The sequence below is a fragment of the Carassius gibelio genome, chromosome B1 (genome assembly GCF_023724105.1).
Source record: "Carassius gibelio isolate Cgi1373 ecotype wild population from Czech Republic chromosome B1, carGib1.2-hapl.c, whole genome shotgun sequence".
In the NCBI taxonomy this organism is placed as follows: Eukaryota; Metazoa; Chordata; class Actinopteri; order Cypriniformes; family Cyprinidae; genus Carassius; species Carassius gibelio.
The window spans coordinates 34,659,279-34,683,244 of NC_068396.1; the positions used below are offsets into that span (position 1 = coordinate 34,659,279).

A 23,966-nucleotide genomic window follows, 5' to 3' on the forward strand; every position below is an offset into this window, starting at 1 on the left:
ACATATCAAATCATATCAATATAAAACATCACATTCTCAAAGATTAATCTAAAAGTAAAATATGCATACCTCACCTTGGAAAAAACATAGTATGAAGTGAAGAGACACTCAACACACTACAGGCTTTCTGGCTACAGAATTGCCCTGATCCTTTTGCTACAATCCTTTAAATACAAAACCAAGATAAAACATCCCCCAAATGAGGCATGAACAAACAGTTGTTTTTTGCCTTAACCAAGGTCCCAGACCGGGATAGTTTACACCTCAAAGGGAACAGAAGGTAATTTACATGGAGGACCCTGGAAAAGGGCTCTCCCATTACAGCATAATATACCTTATCTTTTAGGATCTGTATTATCTTTTAGTCTAATTTTTTTTTAAGATTGGGACCATTGTACCAGTTGCCCCAAAAACATTTCAAATTATACTAGACATGAGTGTTAGTTCACTTGCATTGACATTTTCATATAATCATTTTGAGCAGACTGAGTAGAAGGAAGAATGGGTGAAGGGGTTTAAAATGAAACAAATGGCCAGAAGGGAAAGAGGTCTCCTGCTCCTCCACTCTGTGGGGTGTCTCGAAGATGCCTGTGTATGTTTGTATTGTCCTGTTTCTCAGGAGATCAAAGTATCTCCAGTTCTTTCATCCTTACATGACCCCATTTGAGAAAATGTATTCCATATAAATGTACATCCCTATAATATGTAAACCCAAGCTTTACTATCTGTAACTAAACTTCATAGTCCAAGTCTCTATCAAACTATTTATTTATTTGTTTGTTTGTTAATTATTTAAATATTTATTTGTTTATTCATTTATTTATATATTTGTAAGGACTGTCAGCTGACAGCTAGGAATGTTAATGTTCTAAGAATGTTCCAAGAACATTGCATGTTCTGGGAACGTTTTCACCGGCAAGTTCTATTTTAGTTCCAAGAATGTTCTGATAAAAGGTATTTTACACTTGAGTTTTAAATGTTTTTCTCTGGCTGTTATGTTTGTTTTGTGAGTAGATGATGCTTGTTGTTTGCTGATGATTAAAATATCATCAGAAGGCAACCTGATTATCTGATTTGCTACAGTCTTACCTATGATATTAGTTGCTTTTATTTCACTTTTTTATGGCAGCTCAATGATTCTACAGACTGAGACACATCAGAATACTAATCTACGGTGACGCATTGCTGCCACACACATATTGTTTTTTCCACTCACTTCTGTCATAATAACGAGATGTTATTTCATTTTAACATCATCTTTTCTCGTAAAAAACATTTTTTCTCGTAATAACAAGATGTATGCTTGTTATCATTTTCTCATAATAACGAGCTGTTTCTCATTAAAACAACATATTTTCTCATAATAACGAGATGTTATGTTGTAAAAACAATATAATTATATAGTTAAAACAATTTTTTGTCATGAGATCTATATGTTTTCCTGTTATTCTAGATACATTATGTGAGCAATAAGTCCACGCTGCTGTCGCCACAGTCTGACATAAAATGAGGACCTGCAATCTGCTGAAATTATTTAAATACTACACTGCTTTAAATATATTGGTTTTAATTTGAGCAGCATGTTTATTAGCATTAATTTTGTCTACAATATAGTACTAGCCAACTCAGACCCATGACACATCCTAAATGTTTGATTCAGATCAAAACATTTATTATTAAAGAAGACACAAGTGGAAAAACAGACATCAGGAATCAGTGTATGAATCTCAACAATAGTGACATGCTGAAACAATTGTATTCTTTTACATTTTAACATCTTGTTTCAAGATGGATATTTTAAACAGCAATTAAAATTATTCTTTAACAATTTAGGCTATAATTAAACTAAGAACCTCACACAAGCCCATAATGAATGTCACATTTAAAAGTGTAATTATTTTTTCAAAGTAACTTCAGATTAAATCCTTTTTCTTTCTGCTTCTGGCAGTTTTCTCTAGGTCAGTTTCTATAAACTGTTTCTCTGTCCTGCAGATCTTCAATGACCCCATTCATGGTAACATTGAGCTGCACCCGCTGCTGGTGAAAATGATTGACACTCCTCAGTTTCAGAGACTTCGATACATTAAACAACTGGGAACGATACATCTAGTGTATCCGGGCGCCACTCACACTCGCTTCGAACACTCACTTGGGTAAATTTTTCCCTCTTTTTTTTTGTACTGCACCTTTACATTTATTTTCCTTAAAATACACTAACACTGTTTGTTTTTGTGTGTGTTAGTGTGGCACATTTAGCAGGATGTCTTCTCAAGACACTAAATGAGAATCAGCCAGAACTCAACATCAAGAAAAAGGATTTCCTGTGTGTTCAGATCGCTGCCCTGTGCCATGACATGGGTGAGTACCAAACATTCATGTGAATATTTACATAGAACAATTTAGAGAAATTGTTAAAAGCATGCTGGTGTGTATTCAATTGCTATTTGTTGCAGCCCCCCCCCCCCCCATAGTTATCATATGGACAGTGGGGTAACAATTTGCCCTGTCAACTCTTATTTTCTTTATTTATTTTTTCTTATGGTTCTCTTTTAAGGTTTTTTTTTTTTTTTTTTAAATGAGACTCATAACTGAACTTATAAAAACAATTATGTATAATAAACATGTTACTTTGTCCTTTCAGGTCATGGTCCGTTCTCTCATTTGTTTGATGGCATGTTCATCCCTGAAGTCCGGCCTGGTGAGTGTCTGAGTTGTCTCACTTCAGTGATTTCAGCTTGGCATTTAGGCAATAAATCTGAGAGCAAACTAAATATTTTGCCATTGTTAATAAGCATTGTGGTCTTTATTCAATCAGTGTAGTCATTTGTGTTTGTGTGTGTGTGTGTGTGTGTGTGTGTGTGGAGACTGGCAAATGTGTAAATGAGTACCCAGCTAATTTTGTTACAAAAATTTTCTCCAAATATTGAGTGTTGGTTCTGGGAACATAAAACATGTCCAGTTTTCTTGACATTATAGAGCCCACTGGGCAAAGTTACGTCCAGTGTACGTCTTTTTATGTCTTTGCTGACGTTGAAAAGACATCCACTGAGGAGCCAGAATGAAAGTTTTTATGACGTCTATTTTTGACGTCTTCTGTACGTCTGATTTAGACGTTCAGAGAACATCCTTACAAGATTAAAAACTAGTTCAAAAGTGTTCAGTAGAAATATTTTCAACATCATTTAAGGTTAATTTAGGCATAATTTATACTGTTTCTGGACCAAATCAACACTCTCAGGATGCATTAGATTTAGAGTCATGTTATTTCAATGTAATTTTCAGACACTGTGTTTGTCCTAAAATCAAGAAAATAAAATAATATTTATGAAATAATGAAATAACTAACGATTGAGCATGTGGTAAAATCAACTGCAAATCAAAGACATTAAATCTCTGAAGATCTCAGCAGAGGAGGATCAAACATCTCCACAAACAGCTTCACTCATTAGATTGACTTTATTTCTGTCAGACATCTAGAGAAGCTCTTATTGAGAATTAACAGAGGTGTTAGTTTGTGTTAGTTTGTCTTTGGTTGTTGTAACTGTGTGTTTTACTGGCAAATGAAGGTGAAATTAAAGGAGTTCAGGTGTTTTCAGCTCTTTGTTGAAAAGTCATCATGTAAGTATCTGAGTTCATTAAATTAGATTTTTATTTTTTATTTTTTTTTATAGCCCTCAAACCTTTTGATTCTACAGTACAGGCACCAAGAGCAAAATACTTGCTTATTATGAAGATGGAAAAAATGCATGCGTTCAAAATATTTTGAGTAAAAATTTGTCATTATTAAGAGCAAGATGTTAATCTCTGCCACAATGAGAGTGTTTAATAACACACAATTACAACATCCAGAGACAACCCACCTAGAAATTTTTCATGTTCAGTGAATATTTTCAGAGGAAAGTTTTAATTTACTTTCCAGAATGTTCTATTAAAAGGTAGGATAAAATTCTCTAAAAACATTGCAAAAATGTCTTTTGATAACATTGTTAGAACATTATCCTGAATTGGTCTTGAAACAGTATAAATTATGCCTAAATTAACCTTAAATGATGTTGAAAATATGTCCACTGACCACTTTTGGACTAGTTTTTAACCTTGTAAGGAATTCTGTGAACGTCTAAATCGGACGTACAGAAGACGTCAAAAAAAGACGTCTTAAAAACTTTCATTCTGGCTCCTCAGTTGACGTCTTTTCAACGTTAGCAAAGACATAAAAAGACGTACACTGGACGTAACTTTGCCCAGTGGGAGGAAGGTTTTTAAAAGGTATGATGTCCCTCAAATGTAATAATTCAAACATCTGCTGTGAACAAGCACTGGAAGAAAGAGAAATAAGAACACCATCTACATTTTCTTCAACCACAGCCTTAGATGAACTGAAAATAAAATACTTTAAATCTCTCAAGATCTAAGTCAGATCTGAGTCGGTGTATGTATGTACATTGTTAAATTTGCCTTACATGATATCTAAAATTTCTTTCCTTTCTCAGATAAGCATTGGGAGGTAAGCATCATAACTCTTCTGTACAGATACAAATATATGATAATATACATGGCAGGCTATTTCAAAGTCAGTGAGCTGCATAAAACATCAAATCAAAAATTTAATTTCATAAAACATGAATCTGTTTTTTTTTTATTTTACTGTAATTGAATGAAAAATGACTGTGACTGCATTTAATGTAGTACAAGTGCAAACTGGAAGCAGTAAAAGGCAGTAATGTCTTCAACTTTAAGTAATGTCAAAACTGTCAAAAATTCATGACAATGTTGCTTCTTCAGAGAGCATTGACTAATAATAATAAAAATTAATATACACTACAAAGCAAGGTTATTTAATTAATAAGGCTGTCAGAATTAACATGTTCATTTTGCAATTAATCTTTTTCAGTTTAACGCAATTATTAAATTAAAGAAAAAATTACAGCATCATTTTGGGGTTTTTTTTTAGACTATGTGACAATGCTATTAAGTACAATAAAACACAAAAGAAGTTGAAGTTTATTCAGTACTGGTGCTCTGTTTGTGAAGCAGCTCTCTGTGAACACAGGCATCCAGCACAAGCACGTGCACAGAAACCCTCTTCAGACAGACTGCCAGTAGTGCTTCAATAGACAAAAACACACATACAATTATGTCAAAATGTGCAGTTCATAAACAGTCTTAAATGAGTTTAAAAGCCCAAATGATCGTGAAGAGTTGGGAGAAAATCATATGTGGGCCAGAGCCATGTCACATGCATCAGGTTTCAAAGTGACAGCGTTGCTTTTAAAGTGAAACCTGCTTCAGTCTGTCACTGATGAAAATCAAAGAACAAAGTAAAAGAGAAATCACTCAACTGCTTTAATCGCTGATAAACCTTTGTAGCTTGAATTTTTTTTTTTTAACTATATACATTTTATAGTCCATTCATATACGATTTATAGTTTATGTGAAGATTATTTTAAGTTGACGTAAAAGTTATATTTTTCAAAGCCTATAAACAGAGGTAGGTGGTCCAGGGGCCAAAGAGTTGGTCCTGCTATTTTCTTCCTCCACTCATGAACTCAGCTGCTAAGGTACTGGGTTACTCCGCCGCGGTACCCCCGAAGCAATCTAAAATGGTCAGAATATAAACACTTATTAAAGGTGTACCCTAGTGATTCAGGACAGTCTAAAAACATGGTTTAGAAAATGGATTCATGGTGTACACATGCATTACTATGTAAATTTTGTACACAAAAAAGTTACGGACCACAGCTCTGATTGGTTGTTTCTTACCGGGAGCAGTGTATTTCTGTGAATGGCAATAGGACACTGGGAGGAGCCAGAGGAGCTTGATTTTTTCACAGATTATCTGTCTCATATTCTACCGTCAGGACATAATGACAGGTTTCACAAATATGTAAAAAATACATTTTGTTTTTTTGTTATATTTACATTCAATGTAAATATTATAGTAATACCGTGCGCCGTAGTTCTAAAAGTTTAAAATGCTCAATATTTTATCTTTAGTCCAGGACTTTTATTCTTTGGCTCCTGGACTACCCACCTCTGCCTTTTAACTGTCAAAAAATAATAGCTTTTAGTTGTACTGTTATGTTGAATGGCTGTAATTAATGACTAAAACTGAGGGAAAAGTGAATTTAATAGAGACATCAGTAGCATTATTGGTATCTTCATTAGCAGGCTAGTTAGTGAAAAGATGGCATTAAACTAATAAAAAAAAGAAAAATCTCTACATTCATTTGGAGATTCAGTGTGAAATTGTGACAATATAATTAATCAAAATTAATTGCAGAAAAATGTGTTATTAATTAGTTTTTTTTATTATTGATTGGCAGCACTAGTCATTTATGAGTACACTTTAATTGTACTGATGAGTATTTATGTTGATCTTCTGAAGCATGAGCAGGCATCTGTTGACATGTTTCGCTGCATGAAAAGGAGGAATGGACTGGACAAAGAGATGAAATTCTATGGACTGGATTTACAGAAAGACATCAAATTCATTGAGGAATTAATTCTGAAAGGACAAAAGGATGGCAAGGTAAAATGTGCTTAAGCTGCTGTTTCAGCATTTATCAGGATACAGTGTTAAAGTTTAAAATATTTCCCATCTTGCAGTGGTCAATGAAGGGCAGGACTGAGGACAAATCCTTCCTGTATGAGATTGTGGCAAATAAAGTGAACGGCATTGATGTGGACAAATGGGACTATTTGGCTCGGTTAGTTGTATTTTAAAATTATATTTAAATGGTTTGAACAGGTATTGAACAGCTGAAGATAAAGAATAAATGTGGCCCATTGTAAGTGTATTCATGTTTTATCAGTTATTGTGTTAGTGTAATTCCTCTCTTATTTTATGTTTAGAGATTGTTATTATCTCGGCATTCCATGTGGTTTTGACTCTCAGCGTCTGCTAAAATCTGCTCGAGTTTGTGAGGTGAACAGGAGGAAACACATCTGCTTCAGAGACAAGGTACCTGTTAATTCACCTGTTCATTTACACCATCAATTCAACACTTTATAACTGGCCACTTCTAAGAAACTTGGCTAAACTTTGCAAGCAGTCATAATTTGGAAATAAATGGTTATTTTCTGCCCTGATTTTAGCATCTGATTTGAACACTTTGTTGGAATAGGTCTGTCTGCTGTCAGACATCAATGGAAACACACACTGCAGTGATTGGCTAAAACCTTTGCATATAACAAGTATTACATGTGGAGCTCTCTCAAACTGCATTTTACTTTTACAGCTGCCCAGATTAACTCATTGTGAAAAGTGATGATTATAGCATTACATGTAGATCTACTCCTATTGCATGAACATTTACAGCGCTGCAGTCATGTCTTCTGAGCACATGGCCTAATGGTTCAGACTTGTTACCGGCAGAGGTGGGAAGTCCAGGGACCAAAGAGTAAAAGTCCTGCCATATTTTTGCTCCACCCATGAACTCAGCAGCTGATTTCATCAGAGGAGACACCAAGTCATTCATTTCAAGTCACAAACTAGTCTGAACACCTGCTGTTATTGTGCATTACAGAAGATCAGATGCTGATGTTTTATTGGTTAAAATGATTCCACCATCATGGAGATCAGTGTTTGCTTCAGTTGGGCTCTTGACCTTTGGCTTGTGTTAGAGATTTCTCTATAAAAGTACATGTGCTGTGCAAAAAACTGTTACTAACTGGCTTTACATGAATTAATTATTAGGCATCAGCCTGTTTATTTCCAAAATAATTTTATTTCATTCAACATATGTACGGTTTTTAAATAACATACTTTGTGGAACTGCCACATGCAAATGAACTGGTGTTTTAATAGTTGTAAATAATTGATTTGTAATCTAATATATGTAATGGATATACATTTTTGAAACCTTGTTCTAATAAGACGCACAGACATCATGACCCAGCATATGAATCTCAACAATGGTGACAATCAACAAAATGCTTCATGCTGAAGTGCATGCTGGGTAACACCATAGTAAAAACTCCCATCATGCACTGTAGCATGAATAATTATTGTCACCGCTTTTGAAGATCACATGATTAGATTAGATTAGATTCAACTTTATTGTCACTGCACATGTAGGTACAAGGCAACGAAATGCAGTAAGTGCTCATGTCTAAAATCCTGAGCCTGTACAATTTTTTCCCGAACATTTAAGCATTACAGAAATATTTGATAAATATGACTTTTTTGTAGTTCAGTAGTAGTTATAATAATAATTAATAATAATTCCTTACATTTATATAGCGCTTTTCTAGGCACTCAAAGCGCTTTACATAGACAGGGGGTATCTCCTCATCCACCACCAGTGTGCAGCATCCACCTGGATGATGCGACAGCAGCCATATTGCGCCAGAACGCCCACCACACACCAGCTTACTGGTGGAGAGGAGACAGAGTGATGGAGCCAATACACTGGGGCGCTAGGACCCACACAGACCACAGGGTGAGAACCCCCTGCTGGCCTCACTAGCACCTCTTCCTCCAGCAACCTAGTTTTCCCAGGAGTCTCCCATCCAGGTACTGACCAGGCTCAGCCCTGCTTAGCTTCAGTGGGCAACCGGTCTTGGGCTCCAGGGTGATATGGCTGCCGGCCATATAGTTGTTGTTGAACATCATTTAACAAACCAAAGAGAGACACCTTCAAGATATTCATTTAAATTATTTAGAAGAAAAAAGGGCAATTTAATTTTCTATTTCAAGCTTTTAATTCATCAATATGTTAATGTTTACTATGTAACACAACCACAAGTGTTTAAAAACAAATTACTTTGAATTATTAAAAGGGTCAAGAGCCCAACTAAAGAAAACACTGATCTCCATGATGGTGGCATCATTTTAACCAATAAATCATCCGATCCTCTGTAATTCTCAATAACAGCAGGTGTTTATCACTAATGCACAATCATCATTTAATTAGTCACTTAATTATCTCACTAACTTTAACTCTTTTAGGACTTGGGATTTGACTATACTAGTTTGTGACTTGAAAGGAATGACTTGTTTCCTATGGTGGATTCAGCTGCTGAGTTCATGGGTGGAACAAAAATATGGCAGGACTTATACTTTCTGACCCCTGGACATTACACCTCTGTCTGTAATATATCTGCTTGTTTTTACTCCTGTTGGCCACCAGGTGGTATTGTGAGCAAATGAAGTTTCCAAAATTAAACCTTTTGTGAACCACTTGGCTGAAAAGCTAAAAGCTTCATGAGGCTTCATCTTGCCATCACTCTCATTATCAGTGTATGACTTTGCATATATATATATATATATATATATATATATATATATATATATATATATATTGTATGGATGTTCACATATATTTTAGTTAAATTAACTTTTTTTTTTTCATTTGGTAAATCTGACATTTACATTTTACAGTGTATTACTGTTTTTCCTTGACTTAACGGCAACAAACTGCACTGTTAAAAATTGTTGTAAAAAAACGGCCAAATTTTGACAGTGATCAACAGCTGCTGTTAACGATTAGAAAAACTAAAGAAAAGAGAAACAAGACACACACAAGAACTACAACTGACTTCATCCACAGCTTTAGATTAAATCAACTGAAGATTTAAACAATCAACAAACAGCTTTACCAACTTCAATCATTACTAACCAGACTGACTTTATTTCTATCAGATCAGAGATCAGAGATCAAAAGATCTTATTGAGAATTACAGAGATTTAGATGATAACGTTAGTTTAGTTTAGTGTCACCATTGTGGAGATCAGTGTTTGTTTTAGTTGGGCTCCTGACCCTTGACTTTTGTATTTTACATTTTGTTTCATTGCTGTGTTTGTATTTTTATGGTACATCTGTTACAGCAATATTAGTTTTAATGGTCAAGTGATTATGGCTGTTTCTGTCTGGCACGATCTACTACACTGTTAAAAATCGCTGTAAAAAAAACGGCCAAATTTTGACAGTAAAATACTGTTTTTCATTAAAACAGTGCATTATGGGTAATATTCATCGTTTTCGAGAAGTAGCCTGCTGCTATATATCGTAAATTAACAACGTTCAAATTCGACACTCAGCGGCTGTGTTTCAAATCACACCCTACACCCTCATTCACTATTCCCTACATGAGTTTACTAATATAGTCCACCTGACAGAGAGAATGAACACTAATGAGTGAATTCAGACAATGATCAACAGCTGCTGTTAATGAGTAGAATCACTGAAGAAAAAAAACATAACAAGACAAACACATTAAATACAACTGACTTCAGCCACAGCCTTAGATGAAATCAACTGAAGATTTAAACGATCAACAAACAGCTTCACCAACTTCACACATTACTAACCAGACTGACTTTATTTCTGTTAGATCAGAGAAAGATCAAAATATCTTATTGAGAATTAAAGAGATTTAGATGATAATGTTACTGTTTCGTTTAGCGTCACCATTGTGGAGATCAGTGTTTGCTTTAGTTGGGCTCCTGACCATTGACTTTTACACTTTACATTTTGTTTATTGCTGTATTTGTATCTTTATGATGCATCTGTTACAGCAGTATTAATTTTGATAGTCAAGTGGTTATGGTTGTTTCTAACAGGCATGATCTACTAGACTGACTTAAAGTGTTGCTATAATAATAAAATATTAATTTGGTGTTGAAATATTTGAGTGAATGACACTTCAATTTAGTAAGATTGAAAAGTAGTGTGATAACCAGTATTTATGGGTTTAACGACTAGTTTTAGTTAAAAAGTATTTCGGGCAGCAGTCCCCACGACACTCAAAGAGAGAAATCAACAATCAGCATATGAATCTCAACAATGGTGACAATCAAAAGGTTCATGATGCAATGCATGCTGGGTACCAGCACAGGATAAAACTCATCCATGATTCCCAGCATGAATTGCGCATGAATAAATTATGCCCCTGAATTGTTCACTTATTTTCTTGAATTCTTATGTGCTTATAATTTTGCATTTGTTTTAAGTTTTAGTAGCATGTGTTGTGATGTTCAGAACTGATCTGTTCATTTATCGTCTAAATTTCAGCAAAGATTTTTTTATTTATTATGAGTGACATTTTCTTAACAGTCTTTCATAAGTTATGGCTCAGCAGTGTTCCTTCTCATGCTGTAGTATCAATTATTAGATCAGAAATAATAGTATTTGTTCTTGTCAATCTATAAACAACAATATCAGATTTTTTTTCTTCTGTGTACTTTTGTTTTGCTATAACAGGTTCCAAAGGTGCATTGTTACAGCATACAGTATTTAACTCTCCATAAGTTCTTCTGTAGACATCTGACAGAAATAAAGTCAGTCTGGTTAGTAATGTGAATCTGGTGAAGCTGTTTTAGTAGTTGTTTAATCAGATCTTGAGAGATTTGATGTATTCTTTTATTCAGTTGATTTCATTTAAGGCTGTGGCTGAAGTCATTTGTAGTTCTTGTGTTTCTCTTTCCTTCAGTGATTCTGCAGGTGTTTATCACTAATGCTCAATCATCAATTAATCACATAATTATCTCATTAACTTCACTGATTCAGTGTTACTCTAACACTCTGTAGTGTGCACACATTATAAGTGTTCATTTAAAACTGAGGATTTTCTTGTGGGGTTTAAAGGGTTAAAGATTTAAGATGAAGAAAAAACAGAATGAAACATAATTTAACAGTAATAAACTGTAATTAATTTACAGGAAACAAACTGTAGAAAAACAGTTATTTACTGGCACCCCTGCTGCCAGTAAATAACTGTTTTTCTACTGTTTCTTGCCGTAAATTAATGGTTGCCAGCAAAAAAAAAGGGTTTTTCTACAGTTTTTTGCCGTCAAGTCAAGGAAAAACAGTAATATACTGTAAAATGTAAACGTCAGATTTACCAAATGAAAAATAAGTTAATTTAACTAAAATATTTGTGAACATCCATAGAAATTTTTTTTTGGCAAAGTCATACACTGATAATGAGAGTAAATACTGAACTTGACTGTATTAATGTGTGTTTGCACAAGAGAGATTGTTTAGTTTAATGTAGTTTTGTTGTTCACCATTGTGCTGGAGAGTAGAGCCGGTGCTTCAGTCAATGATGAGCCACATATTCTGATTTTCTGCTGCTTTATATAAAGGCAGTAAATGTGGAGTCGCTGATACAGTGGTAATCTCTGTGTTAAGTACTTCAGCACATACATGTGTAATACAGCTGACAATGAGCTGCAGTGATTTGAGTAAAAGTCATGTATTTAGTTACTTTATTACTGCACATATTGATTTAACGACTTGAGTTTTAAATATTTTGGGCAGCAGTGTCCGCAACACTCAAAGTGAGACATCAACAATCAGCATATGAATTTCAACAATGGTGATAATCAAAAGGTTCATGATGCAATGCATGCTGGGTACCAGCACAGGAGAAATCTCATCCATGACTCCCAGCATGCATTGCGGCATGAATAAATTATGGCACTGAATTGTTCACTTATTTTCTTGAAGTCTTATGTGCTTATAATTTTTCTTTTGTCTTAAGTTTTAGTAGCATGTCTTGTGAAGTTCAGAACTGATCTGTTCATTTATTTTGTGGATTGTCACCATTGTTGTGATTCATACGCTGATTCTTGATGTTTCTGTCTACCTGTCAGAGAAGGTTTTTTTTTTTAATGAGTTAAATGTTCTTAACAGTCTTTCATAACTTAAGGCTCAGCAGTGTTTCTTATTTTGCTGTAATATCAACATTCAATAAGAGAAGGGACATGGGATTGGAACAAAAATAGTGTTTGTTCTTGTCAATCTATAAACAACAAGACCAGATTTATTTCTTCAGTTGATTTGTTTTTCAAGTTCCAAAACATACAAGTTCTATAGACGCATTGTTACAGCATTTAAAAAAAAACCTTAGTTGTTGAAAAGTCACGTTCAGGAGCCCAACAAAAGTAAACACTGATCTCCATCATGGTAGTGAAAAAAACACCTAAACCTATTTAACTCTCATTAAGATCTTCTGTAGACATCTGACAGAAATAAAGTCAGTCTGGTTAGTAATGTGAATCTGGTGAAGCTGTTTTAGGAGTTGTTAAATCAGATCTTGAGTGATTTGATGAATTCAAGGCTGTGGCTGACGCCATTTGTAGTTCTTGTGTTTCTCTTTCCTTTAGTGATTCTGTTTTTAAATAGCAGGTGTTCATCACTAATGCTCATTAACTTCACTAATTCATTATTACTCAAACACTCTGTAGTGTGTACACATTATAAGTGTTCATTTAAAACTGAGGATTTTGTTGTGGGGTTTAAAGGGTTAAAGATTTAAGATGAAGAACAAAACAGCATGAAACATAATTTAACAGCAATAAACTGTAATTAATTAACAGGAAACAAACTGTAGAAAAACAGTTATTTACTGGCACCCCATTTAAAACAAACTGTCGTTAAATCCATATGTTCTGGTAATTACATTACTTTTCAATCTTATAAAATTGAATAAACAAAAGATTGTGCAATTCACATATTTTAACACCAAATTAATATTTGATTACTATAGCGACACTTTAAGTCAGTCTAGTAGATAAAACCCAACAGAAACAGCCATAATCACTTTATTATCAAAATTAACATTGCTGTAACAGATGTACCATAAAGATACAAATACAGCAATGAAACAAAATGTAAAATACAAAAGTCAAGGGTCAGGAGCCCAACTAAAGTAAACACTTACCTCCACAATGGTGACGTCAAACGAAACTAACATTATCATCTAAATCTCTGTAATTCTCAATAAGTTCTTTTGATCTACGATCTCTGATCTGATAGAAATAAAGTCAGTTTGGTTAGTAATGAGTGAAGTTGGTAAAGCTGTTTGTTGATTGTTTAAATCTCCAGTTGATTTCATCTAAGGCTGTGGCTGAAGTCAGTTGTAGTTCTTGTGTGTGTCTTGTTTCTCTTTTCTTCAGTGATTCTGCTCATTAACAGCAGCTGTTGATCACTGTCTGAATTCACTCATTAGTGTTCATTCTCTCTGTCAGGTGGACTATATTAGTGCAGGGTGTGATTTGAGACACAGCCGCTGAGTGTCGACTGTTTAATGAAAAACAGTATGTTACTGTCAAAATTTGGCCGATTTTTAACAGTGTACTTCCAAGTCACAAATGAGTCTTGAGTCAAGTCCTGAGTTAAAGTCAATGAGATAATTAAGTGACAATCAACATCACTGAAGAAAAACACAAGAACTACAACTGACTTTAAGCACACAAATCAACTGGAAGATAAAAAAACTGGCACCACAAATTTTTTTAGAAACTTGGATAGATTTGCTTCTAACCAATTGCAATACTGTTTCACAGCAAACATTTGTGCTATGCTGAAACAAGTCTTGAACTAACAGACAGTTTACACTTTAGATAATTGAATGTGCTTACTTAAGTTTTCTCAATTATTCTTTAAAAAAAGTACTGAGAAGCAACCGGGTGCAGCCTGCAGATTGAGGCGGGGCATACCTACTCTGATTGGTTCAATCGTCTTTCATAGACTTACATAATAGGAAATGTGTGCGTAGTTGGTGTAGGACGGAGAATGCTGTTTAAAAAGCTAAAAACACTGTACAGTTTTACAAAGTCTTGACTATAATGCAGTTTTTTATTGTTAACTTGACTTACTATGTCTGATTTATTGAATCAAGAGATGTTAGCTGCTGCAAGTTTACTCTTCTTGACCAGATTAATTCACATATGAATAATTGGGACATTCTAAAAGCTCGCTTAACGTGAATGTGCGTGGCTTTTTGCATTAAAACAGTGTTTTAAAAAGTTCCTCCTCAGCTGCTGAGTTCAGAGTGGAGCAAAAATATGGCAGGACTTTTACTCTTTGGCCCCTGGACTTCCCACCTCTGGTAACCAGGAGGTTGTGGGTTCAAGTCTCAGTAAAGGCATGATTTGTAGGTGGAGGAAATTAATCCATTCCACACATGACTAAGGTCCCCTTGAGCAAGGCACCGAATCCTGAATTGTTCCATAGTGCCGCAGAAAAAATGGTTGATCACAGCTCTGGATGTGTGTTCACGGTGTGTGAGTGTGTTCACTACTCACTGCTGTGTGTGTGTGTGTGTGTGTGTGTGCGTGTGTGTGGGCATGTTTTTGTGACATATCAGGACACAACTCTGTATAATGACATGGGTATGACACAGGTATTACAAGGAGAGGGTGACTTATGAGGACATAACCCATGCCCCCATTTTTCAAAACACTTATAAATCATACAGAATGATTTTTGTTGAGGAAGTAAAAATGCACAAAGTTTCCTGTGAGGGTTAGGTTTAGGGGTATGGTTGGTGAAGGGCCATAGAATATACAGTTTCTACAGTATAAAAACCATTACACCTATGGGATGAACACACTTTACACAAAAACAAACATGTGTGTGTGTGTGTGTGTGTGTGTGTGTGTGTGTGTGTGTGTGCGTGCGTGTGTGTGTGTGTGTGTGTGTGTGTGTGTGTGTGTGTGTGTGTGTGCGTGTGTGTGTGTGCACTTGTTTGGGTAAATGCAGATCACAAATTCTAATTATAGTAAACACACCACGTTACAATCACAGTGCTCTTCTTACTACAGCATGATTTCTGCAATCACATTAAATTATTTAATCATAGTTAACACAGTTAAAACATGATGTAAATTAGGTCACTGATATTATGAGATTGGCAAAAATGGAGGACTTGAATCACTGAACTCCAGTCATTAAGAAGAGATTGATCATTGATCACTTTCTGTATATAAAATAAAAGCAATTTATTTATTTTATTATTATTATTACTATTATTTTACCCAAAATTTATTTCTTTACCTCACCAGCAGATATGAGTTGTTCAGATCATTCTTGTTTCCACATGACAGTGACACATGTTAAGGGTGTGTCGAAGGGAATTGGGAAATCACAATTCACCTCTTTCAAATCTGGCCATTTCAGAAGGGAAGAAAACTATTATTCATATTTTAAATTGGGAAGTTAGTTTTGAGTAAAAAAATTAGCAGTTTGTGTTTATTGTACATTAACATCTCATATGTGTAAACATCAATACAATTTTATTATCTTTTTCATAACCAATTTAATAATTATATAAAATTTTACAATAAAACTTAGTCATTAATATTTTATTGTTTTCAAATGCTTATCAACATTTTATTTGATCACTTTTATATAAAAGTTCTAGTCCCTGTCTCTCTCTTTTTTTCACAGGTGGCAGATAACATTTATGGCATGTTTCACACCAGATACACTCTTCATCGTCAGGCTCTTCAGCACAAGATCGGCTACATCATTGACGTCAAGTGGGTTTTGTGTGAAAGAGAACATTTATTATACACACTGTTAAAAATCGCTGTAAAAAAACGGCCAAATTTCGACAGTAAAATACTGTTTTTCATTTAAACAGTGCATTCTGGGTAATATTCATCGTTTTCGAGAAGTAGCCTGCTGCTATATATCGTAAAATAACAACGTTCAAATTCGACACTCAGCGGCTGTGTTTCAAATCACACCTTACACCCTCATTCACTATTCCCTACATGAGTTTACTAATATAGTCCACCTGACAGAGAGAATATAAACTAATGAGTGAATTCAGACAATGATCAACAGCTGCTGTTAATGAGTAGAATCACTGAAGAAAAAAAACATAACAAGACAAACACATGAAATACAACTGACTTCAGCCACAGCCTTAGATGAAATCAACTGAAGATTTAAACGATTAACAAACAGCTTCACCAACTTCACACATTACTAACCAGACTGACTTTATTTCTGTCAGATCAGAGAACAGAGATCAAAAGATCTTACTGAGAATTAAAGAGATTTAGATGATAATGTTACTGTTTCGTTTAGCATCACCATTGTGGAGATCAGTGTTTGCTTTAGTTGGGCTCCTGACCATTGACTTTTACACTTTACATTTTGTTTTATTGCTGTATTTGTATCTTTATGATGCATCTGTTACAGCAGTATTAATTTTGATAGTCAAGTGATTATGGTTGTTTCTAACAGGCATGATCTACTAGACTGACTTAAAGTGTTGCTATAATAATCAAATATTAATTTGGTGTTGAAATATTTGAGTGAATGACACTTCAATTTAGTAAGATTGAAAAGTAGTGTGATAACCAGTATTTATGGATTTAACGACTAGTTTTAGTTAAAAAGTATTTCGGGCAGCAGTCCCCACAACACTCAAAGAGAGACATCAACAATCAGCATATGAATCTCAACAATGGTGACAATCAAAAGGTTCATGATGCAATGCATGCTGGGTACCAGCACAGGATAAAACTCATCCATGATTCCCAGCATGCATTGCGGCATGAATAAATTATGCCCCTGAATTGTTCACTTATTTTCTTGAATTCTTATGTGCTTATAATTTTGCATTTGTTTTAAGTTTTAGTAGCATGTGTTGTGATGTTCAGAACTGATCTGTTCATTTATTTTGTGGATTGTCACCATTGTTGTGATTCATACGCTGATTCTTGATATTTCTGTCTAAATTTCAGCAAAGGTTTTTTTTATTTATTATGAGTGACATTTTCTTAACAGTCTTTCATAACTTATGGCTCAGCAGTGTTCCTTCTCATACTGTAGTATCAATTATTAGATCAGAAATAATAGTATTTGTTCTTGTCAATCTATAAACAACAATATCAGATTTTTTTTCTTCTGTGTACTTTTGTTTTGCTATAACAGGTTCCAAAGGTGCATTATTACAGCATGAAAAAAAAAAAAAAAAACCTTAGTTGTTGAAAAGTCACGTTCAAGAGCCCAACTAAAGTAAACACTGATCTCCATCATGGTAGTGAAAAAAAACACCTAAACCTATTTAACTCTCCATAAGTTCTTCTGTAGACATCTGACAGAAATAAAGTCAGTCTGGTTAGTAATGTGAATCTGGTGAAGCTGTTTTAGTAGTTGTTTAATCGGATCTTGAGAGATTTGATGTATTGTTTTATTCAGTTGATTTCATTTAAGGCTGTGGCTGAAGTCATTTGTAGTTCTTGTGTTTCTCTTTCCTTCAGTGATTCTGCAGGTGTTTATCACTAATGCTCAATCATCAATTAATCACATAATTATCTCATTAACTTCACTGATTCAGTGTTACTCTAACACTCTGTAGTGTGCACACATTATAAGTGTTCATTTAAAACTGAGGATTTTCTTGTGGGGTTTAAAGGGTTAAAGATTTAAGATGAAGAAAAAACAGAATGAAACATAATTTAACAGTAATAAACTGTAATTAATTTACAGGAAACAAACTGTAGAAAAACAGTTATTTACTGGCACCCCTGCTGCCAGTAAATAACTGTTTTTCTACTGTTTCTTGCCGTAAATTAATGGTTGCCAGCAAAAAAAAAAAAAAGTGTTTTTCTACAGTTTTTGCCGTCAAGTCAAGGAAAAACAGTAATATACTGTAAAATGTAAACGTCAGATTTACCAAATGAAAAATAAGTTAATTTAACTAAAATATTTGTGAACATCCATAGAAAAAAAAATTTGGCAAAGTCATACACTGATAATGAGAGTAAATACTGAACTTGACTGTATTAATTTGTGTTTGCACAAGAGAGATCGTTTAGTTTAATGTAGTTTTGTTGTTCACCATTGTGCTGGAGAGTAGAGCCGGTGCTTCAGTCAATGATGAGCCACATATTCTGATTTTCTGCTGCTTTATATAAAGACAGTAAATGTGGAGTCACTGATACAGTGGTGATCTCTGTGTTAAGTACTTCAGCACATACATGTGTAATACAGCTGACAATGAGCTGCAGTGATTTGAGTAAAAGTCATGTATTTAGTTACTTTATTACTGCACATTAAGTGTAAGAAATATTCCTTCTCAGTGGACTCAAATGATATAAGTTCATAGTACTAACATCGTAGGAATGCTAGTTTAAAAACTCGAACTGTTTGAAGCAGTGGGAGTGGAGTTAATTTCCATGGTAGAATTTACGGTAAAATACTGTTAAAAAATAAGAGTGGTAAATTACTGGTTAAGAGCTGTAAATTAACAGTACTTTACTGGCACCCCTGCTGCCAGAAAATTACTGTTATTTAACGGCAAATTTTTTTACAGTGTATTATATTCAATGACATTGACATTATGACATTATGACATTTCCCCTAGATTTTACTGCCTTTTACATGTGTTTCTCTTTGTACATTAGGATTAACGATGCTCTTGTAAAAGCTAATGACAAGCTGAGTCCAGACAGCAAGATCTCAGATGCCATAGACAACATGCTAGAGTACACCAAACTCACAGGTCAGAGAAAGCATGGGTACAGATCAAGAGAAATTATTATTTAAATTATTTAGACTTTTGTTTTAAATTACCGGTTAATTTTGACGTCATATTATGCTGGGTCCATAAACATAATAATGATTTTTGTTTGCTGAAAGTTCAAATTCAATGAGCCATCTCCCCTGTCCTTTAACAGATCACATCTCCGATCAGATCCTGAACCCGTCAGACTCAAATCCAGGTCTGGCTGAAGCCCAAAGGATTCTGCAGGGTGTTGTCAACAGACAGCTGCCAAAGTTTGTGGGAGAGGCTCGACTAAATGAAGACAAATTAAAGGTACCCTACTGGCCCAATAAAACAGATTTACTTTGTGCAAAAGTTAATAACAAGACTATAAAGTTAAATTAAATGCAAGCAGTCAGTGTGTTACAACTGACCCCTTGGTGGGGACAATTGTAACAGTGTTTGGGGGCAATTGTAGCAATGAAAAATAACTCATATTAAACCACTGTATCTCAAATAAAAGCTTACCTACCTAAAGTAAACGCTTTACTGCTAAAGTATATAATAATGTTATCTAAGATTTGTTTTGTTAATGGTTTAAATTCTTTTAGATGCCAGGCATCATTTGCATTCAAAAAGCAGAAGTCTAATTCTATTTTTGCAGAAGACTAGGCGACTATTCTAGTGGTATCCATAATATATTTTAATCATTTAAATATATATTTTACTCAAATACATTAATCAGTTGATGAGTCAAGAACGGTCTTTAACCAAACTTTAATAACATTTTACAAGATAGACATATTAACAGAATAACTTAATGAGATCCTGTGGAGATATCCATAGTTTTTTGTTGTTGTAGTTTGTTTAGTTTTTTTTGTTGTTGATGATTTTAAGATTAAAATGCAATAGTGTTTAATGTGTAACACTCATCATTTTAAAATGTAGTTTTACATTTAAATATGTTTATTTTCTAACAGAATAGTATTTCAACACAGACAAACAAGGTACTCAATTTGCAGCCATGAGAAAATCTAATATGCTAGCTTGCCACACGTATATTAGTATAGTTTGTTCATGTTATTTTAATTTATATATATATATATATATATATATATATATATATATATATATATATATATATATATATATATAACCTAGAGATAAAATGTGCATTTAAATTCACAGTCATCTATACTTTAATGAAAAAAAAAAAAAACTTCCAAAACATAACTTTTCATACCTCATGAAATAATTTGAAATTATTCGTAAACAATTATCTCATTAACTTTAACTCTTTGAGGGCTTGGGATTTGACTCAAGACTCATTTGTGACTTGGAAGGAATGACTTGGTTCCTCTGGTGAAATCGGCTGCTGAGTTCATGGGTGGAGCAAAAATATGGCAGGACTTTTACTCTTTGGCCCCTGGACTACCCACCTCTGGTTCTTACAGGGCTTTCAACCAAGGAGGTCCTTCAAAAAATGTCAGAAGCAGGCATAGAATTAACCGACGTTAAGATTGTACTGCATTCTGAGTCTATTCCATTGTTTTGGCAAATCAAGTATCTCTTTAACATAAACACCATGTGGATCCTTTGTCCTATGAGCGTCACTTTAGTGCATGCAGTGTCAAGGCTGATAAAAAAGGACTATACTGAAACCAGGAGATGAAATGGATTTACAGGCAAATTAGACTCACTCAGTAGATGATAATTTCTATGTTACAGTTAGGCACTGTTTTTAAAATGAAAATATTTTTAAATTCTGATTTTAATTCAGCGTGTGTGTGTGTGTGTTAATATATATATAAAATCATATCTCATTATAGTCAACGATTGTACCCTTTTTGAAGGGTGAATTTTTATACTGTTAAATAAAGGTACAAAATTGTCACCAAAGGTACAAAACTGGTCTCTTACAAATCACAAGGGTACAAATTTGTACCCTATGCCAAGGGTACATCCCCAGTGACAAGATATTGTACCCATAAAGGTACAATTATGTACTTTATTTTCTGAGAGTATATATATATATATATATATATATATATATATATATATAAAATACGTCATGACATTTATTAGAAAATACAATTATGCATTGTTATACAGTATTGTTCAAAATAATAGCAGTACAATGTGACTAACCAGAATAATCAAGGTTTTTAGTATATTTTTTATTGCTACGTGGCAAACAAGTTACCAGTAGGTTCAGTAGATTCTCAGAAAACAAACAAGACCCAGCATTCATGATATGCACGCTCTTAAGGCTGTGCAATTGGGCAATTAGTTGAAAGGGGTGTGTTCAAAAAAATAGCAGTGTCTACCTTTGACTGTACAAACTCAAAACTATTTTGTACAAACATTTTTTTTTTCTCTGGGATTTAGCAATCCTGTGAATCACTAAACTAATATTTAGTTGTACGACCACAGTTTTTTAAAACTGCTTGACATCTGTGTGGCATGGAGTCAACCAACTTGTGGCACCTCTCAGCTGTTATTCCACTCCATGATTCTTTAACAACATTCCACAATTCATTCACATTTCTTGGTTTTGCTTCAGAAACAGCATTTTTGATATCACCCCACAAGTTCTCAATTGGATTAAGGTCTGGAGATTGGGCTGGCCACTCCATAACATTAATTTTGTTGGTTTGGAACCAAGACTTTGCCCGTTTACTAGTGTGTTTTGGGTCATTGTCTTGTTGAAACAACCATTTCAAGGGCATGTCCTCTTCAGCATAGGGCAACATGACCTCTTCAAGTATTTTAACATATGCAAACTGATCCATGATCCCTGGTATGCGATAAATAGGCCCAACACCATAGTAGGAGAAACATGCCCATATCATGATGCTTGCACCTCCATGCTTCACTGTCTTCACTGTGTACTGTGGCTTGAATTCAGAGTTTGGGGGTCGTCTCACAAACTGCCTGTGGCCCTTGGACCCAAAAAGAACAATTTTACTCTCATCAGTCCACAAAATGTTCCTCCATTTCTCTTTAGGCCAGTTGATGTGTTCTTTGGCAAATTGTAACCTCTTCTGCACATGCCTTTTTTTAACAGAGGGACTTTGCGGGGGATTCTTGAAAATAGATTAGCTTCACACAGACGTCTTCTAACTGTCACAGTACTTACAGGTAACTCCAGACTGTCTTTGATCATCCTGGAGGTGATCATTGGCTGAGCCTTTGCCATTCTGGTTATTCTTCTATCCATTTTGATGGTTGTCTTCCGTTTTCGTCCACGTCTCTCTGGTTTTGCTCTCCATTTTAAGGCATTGGAGATCATATTTAGCTGAACAGCCTATCATTTTTTGCACCTCTTTATAGGTTTTCCCCTCTCTAATCAACTTTTTAATCAAAGTACGCTGTTCTTCTGAACAATGTCTTGAACGACCCATTTCCTCAGCTTTCAAATGCATGTTCAACAAGTGTTGGCTTCATCCTTAAATAGGGGCCACCTGATTCACACCTGTTTCTTCACAAAATTGATGACCTCAGTGATTGAATGCCACACTGCTATTTTTTTGAACACACCCCTTTCAACTAATTCAACTAATTGCCCAATTGCACAGCCTTAAGAGCGTACATATCATGAATGCTGGGTCTCATTTGTTTTCTGAGAATCTACTGAACCTACTGGTAACTTGTTTGCCACATAGCAATAATAAAATATACGAAAAACCTTGATTATTCTGGTTAGTCACATTGTACTGCTATTATTTTGAACAATACTGTATATATATATATATATATATATATATATATATATATATATATATATATATATATATATATATATATATATAACAATGCATAATTGTATTTTCTAATAAATGTCATGACGTATTTTACTGAGTAACTCTTTTTCCTTAAAGGAAAAGCTGACAAGCCATTGGGAGGACAAGGTCAATAACCATAGTCTGGATCCTGAGGACACAATATTTTGTGTAAGGAACTTCATTTAAACAGAATTGTGTAGTTAAATTAGATTAATGTGTGTAAATATGCGATCCCTTACAAGTCATTCACTTTAATGGCTTGTCACTGACACTGTGGAGTGATGATCACTGAAGACTTATAGATTCATGTCAGTTCATTTGACATATGACACTCCACACATATAACTGAAGCACATAGTGTTCGTTTGTGCATCATAAAATTAACATTTAATTACAATTTTGTAGTTGGAGCTCCCTGAATGATGTGTTTTTATAATATTTAAAGATCTTTAAATATCATTCAAATATGTTTGAATTTTTTTAATTGTCTATAGTATTTCATGTATGATTGATATTGGATTTCTTGTTAGGAAAAAATGCTGAAGTGCTTGAAAGACCATCCTGAGGAAGCCTTCAAGAACAAAGTGTATCGGGTACTCATCTCTCTTAGCTCAGAAATGAACGAGACTGAAAGATTCGTATGATTTAAATGACCATAAAGTTTACTTTATGTTTATATGTGTAATTCATTATTATTTAAAATGTATATTTTTATGTCATGTCCACACCGTTTGAGTTGCTTGATATATTATTATTGAATATATATTAAAAGAAATGTTATTGAAGTTAAAAAGCCTAAAATATCATATGAATAATTTATATTACTTTAATTAAGCCTGCTTGCATAAGATTGACTGCTTTTAAAAAATTTAGAAAATACTGCTGCTCAGTTTGGAAGATCAGTCTGATGAAGCCTTCAAGATTAAGGTAATCAATTTCAAAATAGTC

The 23,966-nt window shown here is 34.2% G+C and overlaps 1 protein-coding gene across 1 annotated transcript in view; it reads left to right on the forward strand.

The window, feature by feature from the left end:
- LOC127948408 (deoxynucleoside triphosphate triphosphohydrolase SAMHD1-like) overlaps positions 1-23,204 on the forward strand; it is a 29,836-nt gene extending 6,632 nt beyond the window's left edge. Inside the window, exons 2-12 of the mRNA XM_052544842.1 lie at positions 1,993-2,153; positions 2,243-2,358; positions 2,642-2,698; positions 4,856-4,865; positions 6,382-6,529; positions 6,607-6,707; positions 6,853-6,961; positions 16,179-16,270; positions 19,154-19,251; positions 19,427-19,566; positions 23,115-23,204. Of these exons, the coding sequence (XP_052400802.1) occupies positions 1,993-2,153; positions 2,243-2,358; positions 2,642-2,698; positions 4,856-4,865; positions 6,382-6,529; positions 6,607-6,707; positions 6,853-6,961; positions 16,179-16,270; positions 19,154-19,251; positions 19,427-19,566; positions 23,115-23,204 (1,122 nt within the window). The remainder of the gene's footprint in view (positions 1-1,992; positions 2,154-2,242; positions 2,359-2,641; positions 2,699-4,855; positions 4,866-6,381; positions 6,530-6,606; positions 6,708-6,852; positions 6,962-16,178; positions 16,271-19,153; positions 19,252-19,426; positions 19,567-23,114) is intronic.
- The last annotated feature ends 762 nt before the right edge of the window (positions 23,205-23,966 follow it).